Here is an 18,817-nt window from a genome sequence, read left to right as displayed (position 1 = left end):
GGGCATAACCTGCAGTGTCATGAGATTAAGTCTCATAATGGCCTGCTGCGTTCATCCAGCTCTACAACTTGTTGTCTTCGATTCTCCATCGTCGGCAGTTCCTACTATCTCTGTAACAAGTCTAGGAGGGAACTTGATGATTCCATTCCACATCTGTCAATTATTTAAATTTTAATTCCCCCAGCAGCCATTATGAGACTTAATCTCATGACACTGCAGGTTATGCCCTTATTCAGTGGTATTTGGAAGACTTTGGTGCCTTCCTGATTATTCGCCTCATCGAACCTCAAACAGCCTAAATGGTAAAGTCTTTAACCGTTGTTTTTTGCCTCTCTTCCAAAACCAAAGTGACCACCATCGACATAGACGGCCAACAGTATGCAGATGATTAGAGTGACTTTGCTCACTGTGCACCATCTTTGCAAGCTACTTTCTCCAATTCTACAAGAAACTGAGCGAATGTTCCCAAAACAAAATTTGAATATAATACATTGAACTTCAATCACACATCATCAGCGAAATATTTCACCTCCCATAAATGTTGAAGGAGAGACTCCGGAATATGTCGAACACTTCCCACACCTTGGCAGCCACCTCTCTCAAAAGGCCATCATTGATGAGGACCAGCCTCCTGCACTTTAGGACAAGTGAGTGTTTGACAACAAAGACCTTCAGAAAAATCCTATGGGTGGGATTTTCCCTCTATGGAGGTGACGAGAGAGATGTTAAGAAGAGGAAATAATGGGATGAGATACCCCTGGAGAGGAACTGACCTCTTTCTTGCTACCTCAGCAATTGAGTGCTGGGCAAGAAGGTCCAAGATGGCATTTTCTCGACTAGCCAGCAATTAAGACCCTTAAGTGGTCAATGAATGGCCAGCCAAGGGCATCAAACTTGTCACCTCCCCTGATCACCTGTTGCCCCAGCGGGCTAGTTTCCTGAGTGGAAAACCATGGTGACCTGCCTGTGGGGTTAAGCGCCTCCAATAGCCCCAGTCTGAGAAAAGTCACACCCTACCCTTACCTCTGGCCTCTAGACCCCCATAACACATCAAAAAGATAGAAATGACTTATCTTCTCGCCGCTGAATTCCCCGAGGTGTAGGCCTCAACTGGCAGACTTTAGGATCCAGAAACCACCAGCCTCTGAATTGCCAATAGCTTCTGGGCGACTGGATCTGCCAGTTTCAAGGGCCGCAATTGGTTGAGATATTCACCTTTGTCCAGCCTGCTGGCTCTAATTGAGCTGACTGGCGGGTGATTGGGTGAGTTTTCTCAGTGGTAGGGCTGGCCACCTCACATGCTTGTGCTCACACTTTGGAGAAATACTGGAACCCATCATGGCCCTAGCCGTACAGAACAGCTGTCGTCCTCACAGCCCTGTTCTGCAGTGAGACCCGGACTGTGTATCAGTAACACATAACATTGCTGGAGAAGTTCCATCGGCATTGTTTTTTGCTGTATCCTTTGTGTTCAATGGGAGGAGCATCAAACAAAAGCAGTGGCAAGCCCAGCAAAGTTGATTTTTGCAAGAGTTTTGCCTGAATGCTTGTAGAGGTGGCTTCAAGAAGGGTACCTAGTGTTTGTTCGTTCAATCATTCAAAATGGCAGCAAATTGTCCATCAATCTGGCTCGTGCTTTGAATCTCAACATCTTAAAGATGAGGCAGCACGGTGGTAGAGATCAAAAGAAAAGGGAGCACATCCTGCGCCTTATTCCCCATTCTGCCCCATGACCCCAAAAACCTGAGGGTTAAGACTCATCCTATTCACTGATATGAAGACTAACAGCAGAAACCCCACAACCCTCAGCCTTGGGCAGATCCTGTTGTACTAAATTGCTGAATAGTTTTGTGGAAATTTGGTGGATGATGGAAGTTCAAATGATACCATCAATTTAGACTTTCAAAATGCCTTAGATAAAAAGTGCAACACCGACTAATTTTGCGTTGACTGATTCATATCCAGTTTCCATACCTCCTTAAACTAAAGAAGTTGTTACGCTGTCCATCCTCCAGCTCACAGAGCAATCTGCCCATCCAGGAAACACTGCAAAAATTGCAGTCAAAACTGTAGTTGTCTCCTCTCTTCTGCCCTGTTCTTCTGGAAATTCTAATCTGGTGTCGAAGTCACAAACTACTGAGTTCAAGCATCTGCATTATCTAGGTCAATATTTACAATCATAAAAGGACAGCACAGGACATGGTCTTGCCAGCTAAAAACCGAAAGAACTGCAGATGCTGTAAATCAGGAGCAGAAACAGAAGTTGCTGGAAAAGCTCAGCAGGTCTGGCAGCATCTGTGAAGAAAAAAAAAGCAGTTAACGTTTCGAGTCCGGTGACCCTTCCTCAGAACTCAGACCCTTTCCTGAAACGTTAACTCTCATTATTTTTTGTTCACAGATGCTGTCAGACCTGCTGAGCTTTGCCAGCAACTTCTGTTTTTGTTCATGGTCTTGCCAGCACTGGTGTACAACCTGAGGAATAGCTCAGTTGGCTGGGTGGCTGCTCTCTGATGCAGAGTAATAGTAACAGTAATGGGTTCAGGTCCTGCATTGGCAAAGGTTCCCATGCCCCTCGCTGGAGGTTAAACCACTACCAGTAGTCTTTCTCTAATGGGAAAGCAGCCTGCAGTCCTCTGGGACTGTAGTCACTTTCTCTCAGTATCATTAAAAGGAAGATTAATTTATCACTTACAGTTTGTGGAACTTTGCAAAATGACTGACATTTTCCCAAATTTCAAACAACAATTCATGCAGTAGAATTTGGGAATGTTTTGACACTGTTTTTGACATAAAGGTCAAGTCACCAAAGGGCTGTGTTCTCATTAGAGAGAGACAACTAGTCGTGGTTTAACCTGAGGGTCACCACGGCTCAGGTGAGGGGAGAGGCTCAGAAGGAGAATGATTCATAATAACCTCAGCCAGAGCGGGAAGTAAACCTATTCTGTTGGTATCACTCTTCATTGCAGACTAGCCGTCAGGCCAACTGAGCTAACCAACCCCCTGCAGAAGTGACAGGACGCCATTGAAATGCAAGTTATGTTTCTCTATTCCATCTCCCAGTGCAGAAAAGTGCAGACTTTCTTCCTGCTTCACAGTTAAACCTTACCTTCAAGGGAGAAAGTCGATGTCTTCTCTCGAGGTGTGGACCTTCCTGGCAGGGACTTGTTCAGCTTCAAAGCTTGTGCTACTTTCTTCTGAGAGAGGTGCAGTCTGTTTATCAGTTCGGAGGCTGAGAAACGCCGTTTCTCCTGCTCCATGCAGCTGGCAATGGATGGCACCTCACCCAGGTTGACCGAGGCCACTAAATGACACTGAATCTCTGGCTCCAGTCCAGGCAGGGATTCCGATGGGAGCTCATCGGAGGCAGAATCATCCAGAGGGACAATGTCATCTTCCAGTGAGAAACTGTTGCTTAGGAAAGCATTGTCTTTCAAGTCATTGTCAAATAGGGTCCCTGTAAACACAGACTCGCAGTCCAGACTCCCACTACTGAAGGACTCGTCACTTGGAGAATCTGTTGAATAAACTCTCATTTTTCTCCCTGGGGAAAAAAAAAGACCTGATGTTGTAAATAAAAACCAAAAGATGCCAGCTTCACCCAGGTGCTCAATATACTCAAGGAATTTTAAACCGATCATCTGAGAAGTTGTAATTTTCCATATCTGGGAGGGTCTGCTCCTTCACCTCACACACATGGACACTGTAAAAGGTAAAGCATCTCTTACTTTAGATGACAACCTCTCATCTTCTCTATCATGCCCTTTCATATCTTGTCATTATTGTACTAGCTGAGGGCAAGTATGCCACCTTGCCTTCCTTGTGCTTTGAGCTCTAAATCTGCCACATAAATAATTTTCACCTACTCATCTTCAATACGTTGGAAATTCACGTCATCTCACAGTATCTTACTCTTATTCATTGCTTTCCATCCAACACAATTTCTTAGAGTCTGGTCTCCCTATCCCCCTGCAGAACACAACTTGATGCAACTTGAGCCAAATCTCACCCAATTGCAAATCCTTGATTTGCTTTAACTTGCCTTCTACTGTCTCAACCTAGCACTGAAGATCCCTTCATTTTCGACCTCTGTCCAACCCATCTGCAAGTCAACTCTAGAGACATTAAGCAACTCAAATTAACAACAATAATCTGTGTGATTTGTGAAGGGTCCAGCTTCAAGCAATGGACAAAATCTCACTGGAGAATGTTCTTTTCAGCGACGTTGTCACCGAAGTAACTGTTTGCTCTTCTTCGTTGATCTTCACTGTCCCCTCAATACACTACCCAAGCAACACATCACCTGAGGGCTGCATTGAACACTGACTACACTACATAAAGGATGCACTATCTGATATATGCACTGCCCACAGTAAATCTGGACATCCCTCAACTGTTTAAGGATAGCCTGGAGATGATGTGGCCATTTGTTCCACTAGTGGACGATGAGGAACAGCTCAAAACCTGACTTTGGCCATTCAAGTCAAACCATCATCCACATATTGTATTTCTGACCCCAAGAGATCCTTTCCTAGGGCTATCACAATCATTCAGCTGAAGAAATTGAATGATTGTTAACCTTGATGTTGAACTATAACCATGTCCCTAGCCTGCTTGGCTGTCTGTGAGAATTCTTTAATGTGATTGGTTGCTTAAAGAGTTTGATGATAATGCTGTAGCTCAGACTGGGAATCTTCAGTAAACAATCCTATAATCAATCACCTGTCAGGAGAGTTACAGCTTTTCTCAGAGAGATCACTATATCTCTCAATAAGGCTTTGTTCAAAGTCAATTGCTTAGCCATTGAACCACCAAAACCCAGGTCATTTATTTGCTTTCCTTGAGGTAGAGAGAGCCAAATATTGTTAAAGATTCTCAACAACAATCATCATTAGGTTTAGCTTTGATGGAGAGCTGTGTTTGGACCAAAGGCAGCTGGGGGAAATGTAGTGAAGGGAGGATAGTGAGGGATATTGGAAGGTTTAACATATAAAAGAAGTCACATCTTGCACAGAAAGATCTCTGTGTTATCTCAAAAAAAGCCTGGATGGTTATTGTCCTGTTATCATGCCAAAAATTGTTAACTCAGGAAATATTCAAAATGTAAGTAAATAAGGGTGGGTCCCTCCAAAACCTTTTGTTTCTATAACAACTGTCAGTAGGTCATGTCTGGCATCTAGTGGAACAACATGAAAAATCTTCAACAACTATAAATAGCAGCTATTGTATAAGTTGAAAATAGAGATGCACACAAGCACCACTGCATACCTCTTTCACCTTCTCATAAACACATGCACTCTTATACATGAAGTCACCACCTCAGGCCTTACATACACATCAACAATCACATCCTTAAGTTTTACACACAAGACTGTCCAGACATAATTTGTCACACATATGCTCAGCCCTTGTACACTCAATCACACATAGACACACATGCATATGCTCTCACACATCCTCATACATTATTGATTTTTCACATTTGCATATGTAAACTAGGATGTGAACACAGAAATTTTAATTCATGCAAATAATTTTGTGCACACACCTACTTATGTATGTGATACACACACTTGTGATCAGAACACTGGTACAAATTGTTTGGGCATTTATTAGTCTGAAGCACCCGGTGCACCAATGCATGCATACATGCGCACGCACGTGCACACACACACACACACACAAACACCCGCGCGCGCACACACACACACATACTTACACAAACACCCACACACACACACACATACGCACACACACATATACACACACACATATACACACACATACACACATATATACACACACACACATATATACTCACACACACACACACAAACACCCACACATACATACACACACACACATACACACACACATACATACACACACACACACATATATACACACACACATATACATACATACATATATAGACACACACGCACACATACATATATATACTCACACACACACACACACACACACACATACATACACACACACAAATATACACTGATGAACACTTCTATATGAGCACTTGCAGATACATGTCCTCACAGGCATGTGTGTGTATGTGGATTTTCAAATTTATTCTGTAGTTAAGCTGTGGTACATACACACTGGCCTAGCTAACAAACCGGTACAATGGTATGCATGTACATTTACACTGGTAAAACACAAAGACATGCATTATGAATGAGCATATGCAAAAATACTTCCATGTACATATCCAGTCTCAATAAGATGACATACTTCCATCTCTGCATCACTGCCCAAATCTAGCCTGCCTCAGGACTTCTACTACTGCCCCCCCTTACCAACAAGGCCCAGGAGAGGGGCAGTGTGAATCATCAGGGCCCATGTCTTCAGAGGGGCACAGGCTTGCGTAGCAACACCTTTCGCAGCAACCAACTGGAGCACTGTCAGCCCCTTACGGGAGACAGGCAGAATCTGCAAGGAGCTTCTCCTTCAATTAAAAATTCTGTTTCAAACGGATATCTCAAATCCGGGAGTGACCAAACCTATGATTGAGGAGCAACTGGGAAGGCTGTGGTGAGCAAGTCGCCAGGATTAGTGTCAGCCTGAGCCACTCCTGGGGGATTATCGCTGGGATCTGGGGCCAGTCCTTAGGGACTGCCATCAGGAACTGGGCCCAATCGTTGGCCTGGAATCAGGAACCAGGCCCAGTCCTCAGACATTGCTGTCAGAAATGGCTGATTCTTGGGGATTGCCACTGGCACTTCGGCATTTTCTTTAGGATTTGCTGCCTGGAGTCTGGCCCTGGTCCCAGGGGTTGCCACCATGAGGTGGGCCTTAGGGGTTTTCTGCCAGATTTGGAGATTAGGAGCTGCCCAGAGTCAGGAATTGCTGTTATTTGTGTCTTTGGAATGTTGTCTGCTGCTGGAAGTGGGATGGAAGAGGGTGAAAAAGAGGAAACTGCAAAAGATGGGTAGGAGGAGGCTGCCCTTAAGGAGGAGACTGCCAAGAGGAAGGAAAGGAGGAGGCTGGAAGTAGACTTGAAAGGAGGAGGTGATAGGGGTTGGAATGAGGTGACAAGGTGCCGAGGAAAAGATGGAAGCTTTAAGGTGGTTGAGAATGAAATTGCAAAGAAGTCGGAACAGTTTAACCCTGTCATCAAAAGAATACTCAACTAACTGGAAGGCAGATAATCTTGAAATTACTGTGGTAACAAATTTCTTGCAAATTGAATGTGGAATCTCTAGCTTAAGGCTCCATGTGTTCAGTAGCTACAAATGGGGAAAATGAATGGATACTATTATAATGAACAATGTAAACTGAGATTGAGATTTGAGATGCAGTTAAAAAGGATAGTAACAGCCCTGGTTAAAGTTTTCTAGCTTTGTGCACTTGTGACAGAGACAGATTAGCTGTGATATCATTAGTCTGCGAAGGTGTGTTTAGGATAACACGGTGTGGAACTGGAGGAACACAGCAGGCCAGGCAGCATCAGAGCAGCAGGGAAGTTGGCGTTTCAGATCAGGACCCTTCTTCAGAAATGGGGAGGGGGAAGGGAGCTGGAAAATAAATAGAGGAGAGGTGGCGCCACCTATCTTCCCCAGCCCCACCCCTCTTCTCTCTATTTATTTCTGAGCTGCCCTCCCCCTCCCCATTTCTGAAGAAGGGTCCCGACCTGAAACGCCAACTTTCCTGCTCCTCTGATGCTGCCTGGCCTGCTGTGTTCCTCCAGTTCCACACCGTGTTATCTCTGACTCCAGCATCTGCAATTCTTACTATCACTGAGTTTGTTTAGGATAACGGCTTTTTCTACGTAGAAGTATCTGTCAATTATTTTGTAAAAAACTTATCCCTAACTTTTGTCTGTTGTATTTTTCTGGTTTAAATACTGTGGCGTCTAGTAAATTGATATTGTCTTTGTGTGCTGTGGCTTTAAGTTTAATGGAGGGTTGATAATTGAGGATATTGATGAATTCTTCTAATTCTACTTTAATGTACATCAAAGTACCATATGTGAACACAAATGCAAAATGTATTATTATATGACAGCATCACCTAATAATTGAGTTTTTGGGAATTAAAAAGTAGCATCTGAAAATAAAAAAGTAGCCCTTGAGTAAATCTTAAAAAAACTCAAAAAATATATCCTTTGACATAGGGCCAGATTCAAAGAAACGGAGGTGTATGAACAACCAAAGTGCATGTGACTAATAAAGTTGTGATTGTGAAGTGTATCATGTTGAAAGTTGTGCTTTTATATAAATGGAGGCATATAACAGAGCACAAAAGCAAAGAATAGTTGCTGTACCTATTTAAAACAGCTCAACGCTACTGCAACTATGGTTCCCAATTCTGGGCACCATAACAATATAAAAGTTTTATAGAGACAAAGAAGAAATGTAACATGATGGTTACATGGATTAGGAATTATGATGAGCTGGATTATTCTCCTTGAGGTGATTTGATGGAAATATATAAAATTATGCAGGATTTAGATAGAATAAACAGAAACCATTTCAAATGACTGAAGGATTGATAATCCGACGGCCTCCATTTGACATTGTAAGTTGATTGGCAAAAAAAACAGATGTGGATAAATTCACGTTAAGTATTCAAAAGGGAAGTGGATGAGTACTTGGAACAAAAGATAGGGAAGAGATGGTTGGAGGTGGGAAGTGGTCGGGCTGACTGGATTTCTGATGGAAAGACCAATACAGCCTCCTTCATTGCTGCAGTACTATATTTCACATTCCACAACGCCCATTGCGAAGGCACTTAACAGAAGCTGTCAGAGAGCAGATATGGGGTAGATATGGGGCAGATATGGGGTAGATATGGAATGGGAAAAGCACTAAGACCTATAACTTCTCTCTGTGATCCTGCTCATTTAGACTTTGTTACCTCCAAATTTGATTATTCAAACACATTCCTAGTCAACCTCCCACATTCTACTGTCCATAAACTCAAGGTCATCTGAAAAATTGTTGCTTCTATCTTCACTCACACCAATCCCATTTACCTCTTATTTCCATGTCTGCTGACCTGCACTGACACCCAGTCAAACAATGGCCTTGATTTTAATACTCTCACCCTTACTTTTCAATCCTTCCATGTCCTTACTCCACATTATCCCTGTAACCTCATCCAACACCACAACCTTTCAAGATATCTGCATTCATCTTATTCTGGCATCCCCAGTATCTCTGACTTTAACTGTGTGATCATTGGCGGCTGTGCTTTCAGCTGCCTGGGCCCTAAACTTCAGTATTCTGTCCCCATCATTGTTTATCTCCCTACTTCACTTTCCTCCTTTAAGAAACTCCTTAAAACAACCCCTGACCAAAGTCTCTGGGTGAAGCATTCTTATATTGTTTTACATGGCTCAACGTAAAGGAGTGAAAAAGTCTTGATGTAATTGTAAAGAACCTTAGTGAGGTCACAGCTGGAGTACGGTGTTCAGTTTGACTGGCCCATCTAAAGGAGAAAACTCTTACCTAAGAGGGAATGCAACAGGGGGTTCATCAAACTAATCCCTGGGTTGTTTTATGAAGAGGGATTGAGGAACAAATTTTGAAGAATCAGAGCTGATCTCATTGATGCTTTACAAAATTTTCACAGGGAGGAAGATTCTCCTGGCTAGGGAGTCTAAGACCAGTCACAGAATAAAGGATAGACCATTTAGGACTGAGATTAGGAGGATCTTTTTCACTCAGACAGTGGTGAGTCTTTTGAGAGTAGAGGAGGTTCAGTTACTGAGTATATTCAAGACAGAAATCGATTGATTTCTGGATTCTAGTCAACTCAAGAGATATGAGGATAGCGCAGGAAACTGATGTTCTGCAGTAAATATTCAATCGTGATCGAATTGAATGGTGGACTATGCTCAATGAGCTCATTAGCCTTCTCCTGCACCAATGTTTCTTTGTTCTTAATGTCAAATTTTATCACATTCCTGTAATGCTTCTAGAGACATTTTATTATATTAAAGATGCTTTATAAATATAAGTTGTTGCACAGACATATATACCCTCAGCACATTTACGCATATGGAAATATATATTGCAAATGCACTTGAAAGCATTTAGGTAAATATACATACATTCAAGAACACCTTCAACAGCACTTACCCAAACGTTCCTGAAAACATCATACATGACAACTCATCAAGACAGACAGGCGCGTGCACATTTCTTTATTCCAGCAAATGGGTTTAATGCTACTTTTCAGCTAAAATCATACCACTAAGGTAGCCTGAGGCAGTGCCTCTTAAAATCAGCTTCCAGCAACAGACCCCCAGGAAAAGCAGCTCCACAGTTGGATCTGCTTGGATTTCACTCCAAGGAACTTGGTAAATGGCATTGTGGGTCTATCTACAGCAGGTGGACTGCAGCAGTTCAAGAAGGCAGCTCACTACCACCTTCTGAGGGGCAATTACGGACGAGCAATAAATGCTGGCCCACGCAGAGATGCCCACATCCCATGAAAGAATAAAAGTTCAGCTGAAGCTGGGGAAGGATTGTTTTGTGAAGGTAACAAGCCAGGTTTGGATCATGGGAAAATGAACTCAGAGATTGGTCTCAATGATGTCAACCAAAATCAAAGAAGTATTATGCAGAATCTTTCCCTTTAGGAGATAAGGCAGTTCAGTAATAATTCATGATGAGTCAGGGTGGGTTGGGGGGTGGGCAGAGTGGGATTGAATAGTTCAGATACAAATGCATGGTCTATTCTGTGTCTGCAGTTAAACTGAGCCCACATATCGCAATAGATAGGTTCTCTACTACCATCGCTTTCAGCATAAGTATCTACAAGGCCTGCTATGTGCACTGCAGCAGAGGAAAATGACTTACTGGTCTAATTAGAAGAGGCTCTTGTATTGAAAAAAAAGTTGTCCACTGCATGCCAGCAACTAGCTACAGATTATATTGACCTGACAGACCTTGCTACTGAGGTTATGAGGATGCCTTGGATGTTAATTTTATTCCTCCAAGTTTCCAAGGTGCTCTGCTCACAAGTCCATAAGACATTATCACAGCAGTGGTGTGTAAGGCACTTGTCAGTATTAAACCATTCAGACCCTTACAACTTTATACAACATCTCCCCACAAGCATTTTTCAATGTTAATACTGTACATTTAAATACAGAAGTATATTTACTACCACCTCATCTGCCGTGCATAATTTACAAATCTATGAGATCTAGACATTTCACTACTCATTCAGAACAATTCTCTTCAGACTTGAATTGTTAGATCTACTAGATCTATAATTTATAATCTGTTGACTTTGATTCTTCTCCTGACAGTGTGAGATCTGAAAGTCCCTTTAAGCTAGAGGACTTAGATTTCCTTTGCAGAGAAGGGCTGTTCTGTTTAAACAGTAGTTTCGTCTTTGCTGTTTTGTCAATGTTTGGACATTGATCATCCTTTCTCAATAGTGGCTTCCATGGAGTAGTTTACACCATATATTCAATCCATGTCAAATGAATTTTATTTTCAATCTACTGTTCTGAAACAGGTACACACTTTACTTCAACTTTTGCCCACAATGAAAGCAGCATGCTCCCTTTCTCAGTTCTGCGATTTGAGGATTGCATCTTGTTTGCCATGATACTAAGGATGGCTTCCTGGGAAGGTGAGGATAATAAAATTCCCTGCTGGAATTTTTCTACTGTAACCTCAGCATATAACAGCAGACTTGAATTTGTCGTAACTATTTTATCACCAAGCTGTGTCCTATTCCGAATTACATCAATAGTAGATTTATCACATTAGCTCCAGGCAGGTGTACTGCTTATTGACTATCTTATTTCTTGTGTTTCCTCACAAACTTTGCTAATTCTTGCTATCTGAACTCTCTTCAGTGAAAACATTGCTGCCAAACTAGTTGAGGTATGAAAAAATTTCTTATTCTAAGATAGAAAGTCTCAGTGGATCCTGCTTTATGTTTCAATTCTGATATGAGTCTAGGGAGTTCCTTGAAATCTTCTACCAGTTGCCTTTTGACCAGATGTTCTTTGACTTTAACTAGTTTTACTCCTCTCTTCATTCGAGGAAGATTGAGGCCAAGGATCACCTTCATACTCAACGGCAGCATTCCCTCTAATTTCCCATCCGGCTGCATGAGCCTCCAAGAATCAGAAGTCAAATGGCAAGCTGACGCTGATTGCCACACGCGGAATGCTCAGAGGGAGTGTTACTGAAAAGTGAGAATTCCCAATTATACAGTCCACACTAGGTTTTCTACTATTTGGATTCCCCTATATTGGAGAAATGCTTCTAGCACACCTTTCGACTTATGTGCTATACCTCAAGGACGATGTAATTGCATTGCTGTAGGCTACAGACAGTGTTTTCTTTCAATCGTGGTTCACTATCTGATAATATAATGTTACATACCTCAGTGTCTGATGTGAAATTCTTGAGATGATCATTGACATAAATATACTCTTGCCACAAAGCAATGGCCGGATCATCTATCTCCTCGGATACACTTACAGCTTTTCTTCTGCTGTGGACTGTTCTATCACATTAAGCTCTTTGTACAGATTCTTATTTGACATGTAGCATACCTGTGAGGTTTCTTTCCTTCACAGTGCTGCTGCAGCTCTGTAAAATTGCTGAATTGGAGGGTTTCCCACAGATTTGGGCAAAGATTGAGCTTTCTTACAGCCAAAAGGGATGTTTTCTGCATTTTCTGTGGCTTCACCAGATGAATCCAGTTTGAGATCGGATTGAATTGGACTAATCCAGTCCAATTAAAGCCATCCATGTTGATGGCTTTAATAAATGATGCCTGCTTTCATCACAGTTTTATGAAATGACTCTTGCTATTTTCGGCTTTAAGAGATGAATCTCACTTCTCCACAGTTTGTTCCTGGATTCACACTCCCACAGTTTAAATCAATGCTTTATACGTTTACCATAATTTTGAAGGATCTCCTGCCTTTCCTAGATCAGGGGTGCCTAGGCTTCTAAACTTTTTCCCTTGTTGCTCAAAGTTTAGCTGCCCAACATGCCCCTGTCCATGAACTTGGTTTGAATCGTTTTGTGATTTTTGATTTCCCTCACCTTAGCCGTCCTCATGGTGCCTGCCTACCAGGCAGCAATGGTTAAGCTGAGTTGTATACACTTCTCCCTTTTCCAGCCTGTAATAGTGCCGATTTTAAAGTTTTCTTCTGGCCATCAACGATTTTAGCTTTACTCATGGAATCTCTGAGATCTGTTCACTCTCTGGATAAACCCTGAACCAGAAGTGCTCCTGAAGACCCCTGCCACACGATGCAGTCTGTCTCTGCAGTAACTAGTTCTCCATTAGCAGGGAGTTCAGTGCGCATTTTGCAGTGTGGCTCTTATGTCAGAAATTCTTTCACCATCGACTGTAGGTTCTGCCTTGTTGAATCTTGTCACAAGCGTTTCCTCTGTAAGATTCTTAATTGTTCAGCTCTTCCCTGCTGCTGATTGCTTGCAAGAGTTGGCAACTTAAAACTGAGTCTAAACCTTCAGACCTCCACTGCTGCCAGCATGTGGTATGAGGCAACTCAATGGTATCCACACTGCTGCTAACCATATGTATGCTCGGTTAAACCAGGTCCGCACCATCCTCATTAAGAACAGATATCTAAAATGCCTGTTTTGTCTAGTGTAGTAGAGGAAAACCAATTACCAGTGTAACTAGAACATGCTCCTGTATTAAACAAGAAATAATTGATTGCACGTTAGCAACTAGATACAGGTTACATTGATATGATCGACATCGTTACAGAGACTATGAGCAGAACCTGGACATTAGATCTTAGATCCTAAGCTACTCTGCTACAGTCCATATATGATCATAAAAATGGACAGTGCTTAAAGCACATCACTGTATTAACTTTTACAGACCCTTACATTCTTATACAACAGGCCATGAGAGGAGTGGGTTTGATTAGCCTGTTTCAATCTGTACTTCTTCCTTCATAGATCACAAGTACCTACTGGTATCTTGCCTAAGTGGAAGTATTTAACATGCAACGGTGAGTATTGAGAATATCACAAGTAAATCCAATTCCACTCCTGCCTGATATCTATAGACTTACACAACTGTCCAGCAGGAGGGGCCATAAAGTGAACAGACCAGCTCTCTAGCTTCTAATAGGGACCTGACTGAAACTGTAGTGGCTCTCTGAGATCAGTTAACAGGAACACACTGGATCAATTCACAAAGCCATTTATAAAAGCCCAGTAGTTGTTAAAATTCCTCACAGTAATGCCCTGCTCCACGGTTTAACAGTAGTTCTTTGAATTGGACTCCCGATGGAAGCATCGCAATGGAAGACTGGAAGCAGCACCGCACTCCTACACATTACAGCACTGCACTCCTACAGAATACAGCTGGTTAAGGGACACGCTGCGCCCCCATTGTGGGAGCATTGCTCTGATATTCAGGAAAGGAAGATTTGGGAGAGACAGTGAATGTGTGTCCGTGGCCCATCAACGTGCCCAGTCCATGGCCAGGATAGTTGAAATCAGCACCTTTGTGGGACACAGTCTGGATACTCCTGCTCACCCAGGGGGATGAAAAGACTGAGAAAACTAAGACGCCACTTGTTTCACTCCCAGTAGCAGGAGTGAGTAGGCCACTCGACCTCTCTAGCCTGCTTTGTCTTGCGCTAAGATTGTAGTTGATTCTGCCCACGAGACTCCCTCGTGGATCAAAGATCTGTCTTGCTCAGCTTTGTATATTTTGACTGACCAGTCTCCAAAGATTTGCTGGGGAGGAGAACTTTAAAGATTAATGACCCTCTGAGAGAAGGCACACCCCCTCATTTCTGTATAAACGGGAGCGAGCCCTTATTTTTAAAGCCGTGATACCCCTGGCCCCTGGTTCTAGATTCCCACATGAAAGGAAATCAGCAGCTCGCAGCAGTGACTCTGTCAAGCCCTTCAAAATCAATAAGATCACCTCCCACCTTCCTAAAACACGTTGTGTAAAGGTGCAAGCTATCCTCATAAGACAACAACTTCATTGCAGGAAGCAACTGAGTGAACCTTCTCTGTACTGCCCACAGTGAAAGCTTTGAGATATTGCAGGGTATGGGTTAGTGCACACTCCTTGGATATCTTTATAATAACATCAGCGCTTTTTTCAATAAATGTGAACAGCTTGACGAGGGTGAAACCAAATAAACAATGAAGTAGCTTCATCCGAAAGCAAAATGCCACGGTTGCTCAAAGCTAAAATGAAAACGGCAAAGTCTGGAGATCCTCAGCTGGTCTGGTAGCAATAATGTATGGAGAAACAGAACGAATGTTCCTCCACAAATGCTGCTGACCTATTTAGGATTGCCCATCCTTAACTGCCCTCGAACTGAGTGGCTTGCTGGGCTATCTCATACAGCAGTGCAGTCAACTAAATGGGTCTTCTTCCTCAGGCGGCAAAGGAAATTTAGCATGTCCATAATGACCCTCACCAACTTTTATAGATGCGCCATAGAAAGCATTCTATCTGGGTGCATAACAGCCTGGTACGGCAAATGCTCTGCCCAGGATTATAAGAAACTACAGAAAGGTGTGTGAACCGCTCAGACCATCACAGAAGTCAACCTCCCATCCATGGACTCCATTTACACCTCTCGTTGCCACAGAAAGGCGGCCAACATCAAAGACCCCTCCCACCCTGGTAATACTTTCTTCCAACCTCTTCCGTCAGGCAGAGTATACAGAACCTTGAACACACGCACCAACAGGTTCAAGAACAGCTTCCTCCTTGCTGTTATTAGACTTCTGAATGGACCTAGACCATAAGACTGTAAGACACAGGAGCAAAAGTTAGGCCATTCAACCCATCAAGTTTGCTTCGCCATTCAATCATGGCTGATAAGTTTCTCAGTCCCATTCTCCTGCTTTCTCCCCATAACCCTTGATCCCCTTGATAATCAAGAATCTATCTATCTCCAACATAAATATATTCAATGACCTGGCCTCCACAGCCTTCCATGGCAGTGAAATCCATAGATTCACCACTCTCTGGCTAAAGAAGTTTCTCCTTATCTCTGTTCTAAAAGGTCTGCCCATTACTCTAAGGCTGTACCATCGGGTTCTAGTCTCTCCTACCAATGGAAACATCTTCCCAACATCCACTCTGTACAGGCCATTCAGTATTCTGTAAGTTTCAATTAGATCCCCCCTCATCCTTCTAAACTCCATCGAGTATAGACCCAGAGCCCTCAAACCTTGCTCATATGTTGAACATTCCTCATATGCTGACCTCTCTAATTTCAAATAACGTTGATCTTGCTAATGTTGATCTTGCTTTGTGAACCTTCTGTGCAGCCATATGCCTCGCTCTATCTAGGACCCTACGATCTGTATGTCCTTGTTTGCTATGATCTGCCTGTACTGCTCGCAAAACGAAACTTTTCACTGTATTCAGGTACATGTGACTACAATAAATCAAAGCAAATCAAAAATCAAATAAATCAAATCAAAATGGATCTGGAGACTTGGTAAAGATTACAGATTTCCTTCCCTAAGGATATTAATAACCCAGATGCGTTTTTACAATATTAAATGATAATTGTCATGGTCCTCATCACTGAGACTAGCTTTATTTTCCAGATGTTTTGTCAAATGAAGTTAAGTTTCACCATAAGCTATGATGTGATTTGAACCCATGTCCTGGATTACTGTTCCAGTGACATTACCAATATGCTACTATTTCCCCCAAAAGCAATATGCCCTTTTTTGTAAAGGTTCACATTAGAATAACTGGACAGAGAAGGGTAAGAAGAAGTAAGTGATCAGAAACAGAAACAGAAATTGCTGGAAAAGCTCAGCAGGTGGGGAGAAGTCAGAGTGAATGTTTTGGGTCCGGTGACCCGTCCCAAAATGTTAACTCTGGTTTCTCCACGCACCTGCTGAGCTTTTCCAGCAACTTCTATTTCTGTTTCTGATGTACAGCAGCCGCAGCTCTTTTGGTTTTTTATTAAGCGATCGGAAATGTTTACTTGTTGTTTTCTCCTGGTCTGATCCTTGTGAGGGCCGCCTCTGTAGACCACTGGACTCACCCCTCTCAGACTCCGCCAGCAGCGTATTGAGGGAGAAGTCACTCTTGGAAGTGACTGTGAAGTTGCTCTTGGTGGCCAGGCTCTGGTGTGGCCAGCTGTCAGCCTTACCCACCACCTGCCGACCAGACAGGGCATAGATGCCTGCTGGAGACCCTGTGGCAGGCCCATGGTCCTCACTGGCACAGTACAGGGGCAAGCTGTGCGCCGAACCTTGCCCTCCGATGGCTTTTGTCTGCAAAGCCTTGAATCGCAGTTGGGTTTCACTGCCAGTGTTCCACTTGTTGAGTGGCAAGGTGAACTGTCTCTTCCATTCAGCTTTGGATCTTAGAACTTGCTGCCTGTAAAGAATAGCCCCCGAGTCCCTCTGTGCATCTGGATCTGGCATATCCTTTGCTTCCAACTTCTCACTATTTGATGTCTCTGCCACATCAGGACTGAGGGAAGTGATAACCCTCTTTTGATCATTCTGCATACAGTCTGGCAGCACATTAAAGGAAACACTCTCCTCCTTACAAATGGCAATGTGGTTCTTCAAGCACGCATTGTCCTTCAGGCTGTCCTTGAGCGGCTCCATCTCCTCGCCATTGGAAATATGCATCTCTGCTGGACAACAATGGGGAAATTTATTCAGAACAAGCAGAGATTCAGGAACAGGACATAAGCCAGCAACAGTGTCAGAACCGAGAGCCAGACAAATTCACTGAAGCTAACAAATATTGTAATTCCGACGCTTATTAAGCTGTCCTTATATTTTAGTCACTACAAGCTCTGCCCCGTGTGGAAATGAACACTACACTGCAGGAGATCCCAGATGCTGCTCCCAACAATCTGGGCATCACAGCTCATCACTAAGGGGAGGCGATGGCCTAGTGGTATTATCACTAGACTATTAATCCAGAGACCCAGGCAATGTTCTGGTGATAACACAGTGCGGAGCTGGAGGAATACAGCAGGCCAGGCGGCATCAGAGGAGCAGGAAAGCTGACGTTTCGGGTCGGTACCCTTCTTCAGGTTCAAGGTGGGAGGGGACAAGTTTACAAGAGATGTGCGAGGCAGTTATTTCACACAAAGGGTGGTGAGTGCCTGGAACACACTGTTAGAGGAGGTAGTGGAAGCAGATACAATAGCAGCATACAAAAAGCATCTGGACGAATACATGAATAGGAAGGGAATAGAGGGATATGGATCCTGTAAGTGAAGACAGTTTTTTGTATGGAAGGGCAAAATGTGGCAGCACAGGCTTGGAGGGCTGAAGGGCCTGTTCCTGCGCTGCATTGTTCTTTGTTCTTCTTTGTTCTAATCAGTGGTCATAGTTTAAGAATAAGGGGTAAACCTTTCAGGACTGAGATGAAGAGAAATTTCTTCACCTAGAGAGTAGCGAGCCTGTGGAATTCACTGCCACAGAAAGTAGTTGAGGCCAAAACATTGTGTTTTCAAGAAGGAGGTAGATAGAGCTGTCATGGCTAAAGGGATTAAGGGACATAGGGGGAAGCGGGATTAGGGTATTGAGCTCGATGATCAGTCATGACCACAATGATGTGGAGGTGCCGGTATTGGACTGGAGTGGACAAAGTCAGAAGTCACACAGCACCAAGTTACAGTCCAACAGGTTTATTTGAAATTAAAGCTTTTGGAGCAGTGGTCTGAAAGATTATGACTTCAAATAAACCTGTTGGACTGTAACCTGGTGTCGTGTGACTTTTGACTATGATCGTAATAAGCAGCAGAAGGAGGCTTTGAGTGGTTGAATGACCTACTCCTGCTCCTACCTTCTCTGTTTCAGAAGAGGGACATGGT

General features: G+C 43.1%; 1 protein-coding gene across 5 annotated transcripts in view; it reads right to left on the bottom strand.

Annotated features, from left to right (window-relative positions):
• LOC109911915 (rho guanine nucleotide exchange factor 19-like) overlaps positions 1-18,817 on the bottom strand; it is an 85,135-nt gene that overhangs the window by 20,825 nt on the left and 45,493 nt on the right. For 3 of the 5 annotated variants that reach the window (XM_048615237.1, XM_048615238.1, XM_048615235.1), the window contains 2 exons: positions 16,961-17,623; positions 3,107-3,541 (listed from right to left, as the gene is read on the bottom strand). In XM_048615237.1, the coding sequence (XP_048471194.1) occupies positions 3,107-3,541; positions 16,961-17,623 (1,098 nt within the window). The remainder of the gene's footprint in view (positions 1-3,106; positions 3,542-16,960; positions 17,624-18,817) is intronic. The other 2 variants (XM_048615239.1, XM_048615240.1) reach the window with 2 other exon arrangements.

The sequence above is a fragment of the Rhincodon typus genome, chromosome 31, assembly GCF_021869965.1.
Source record: "Rhincodon typus isolate 14 chromosome 31, sRhiTyp1.1, whole genome shotgun sequence".
Lineage (NCBI taxonomy): Eukaryota > Metazoa > Chordata > Chondrichthyes > Orectolobiformes > Rhincodontidae > Rhincodon > Rhincodon typus.
This window is presented reverse-complemented; position numbering and strand designations above follow the sequence as displayed.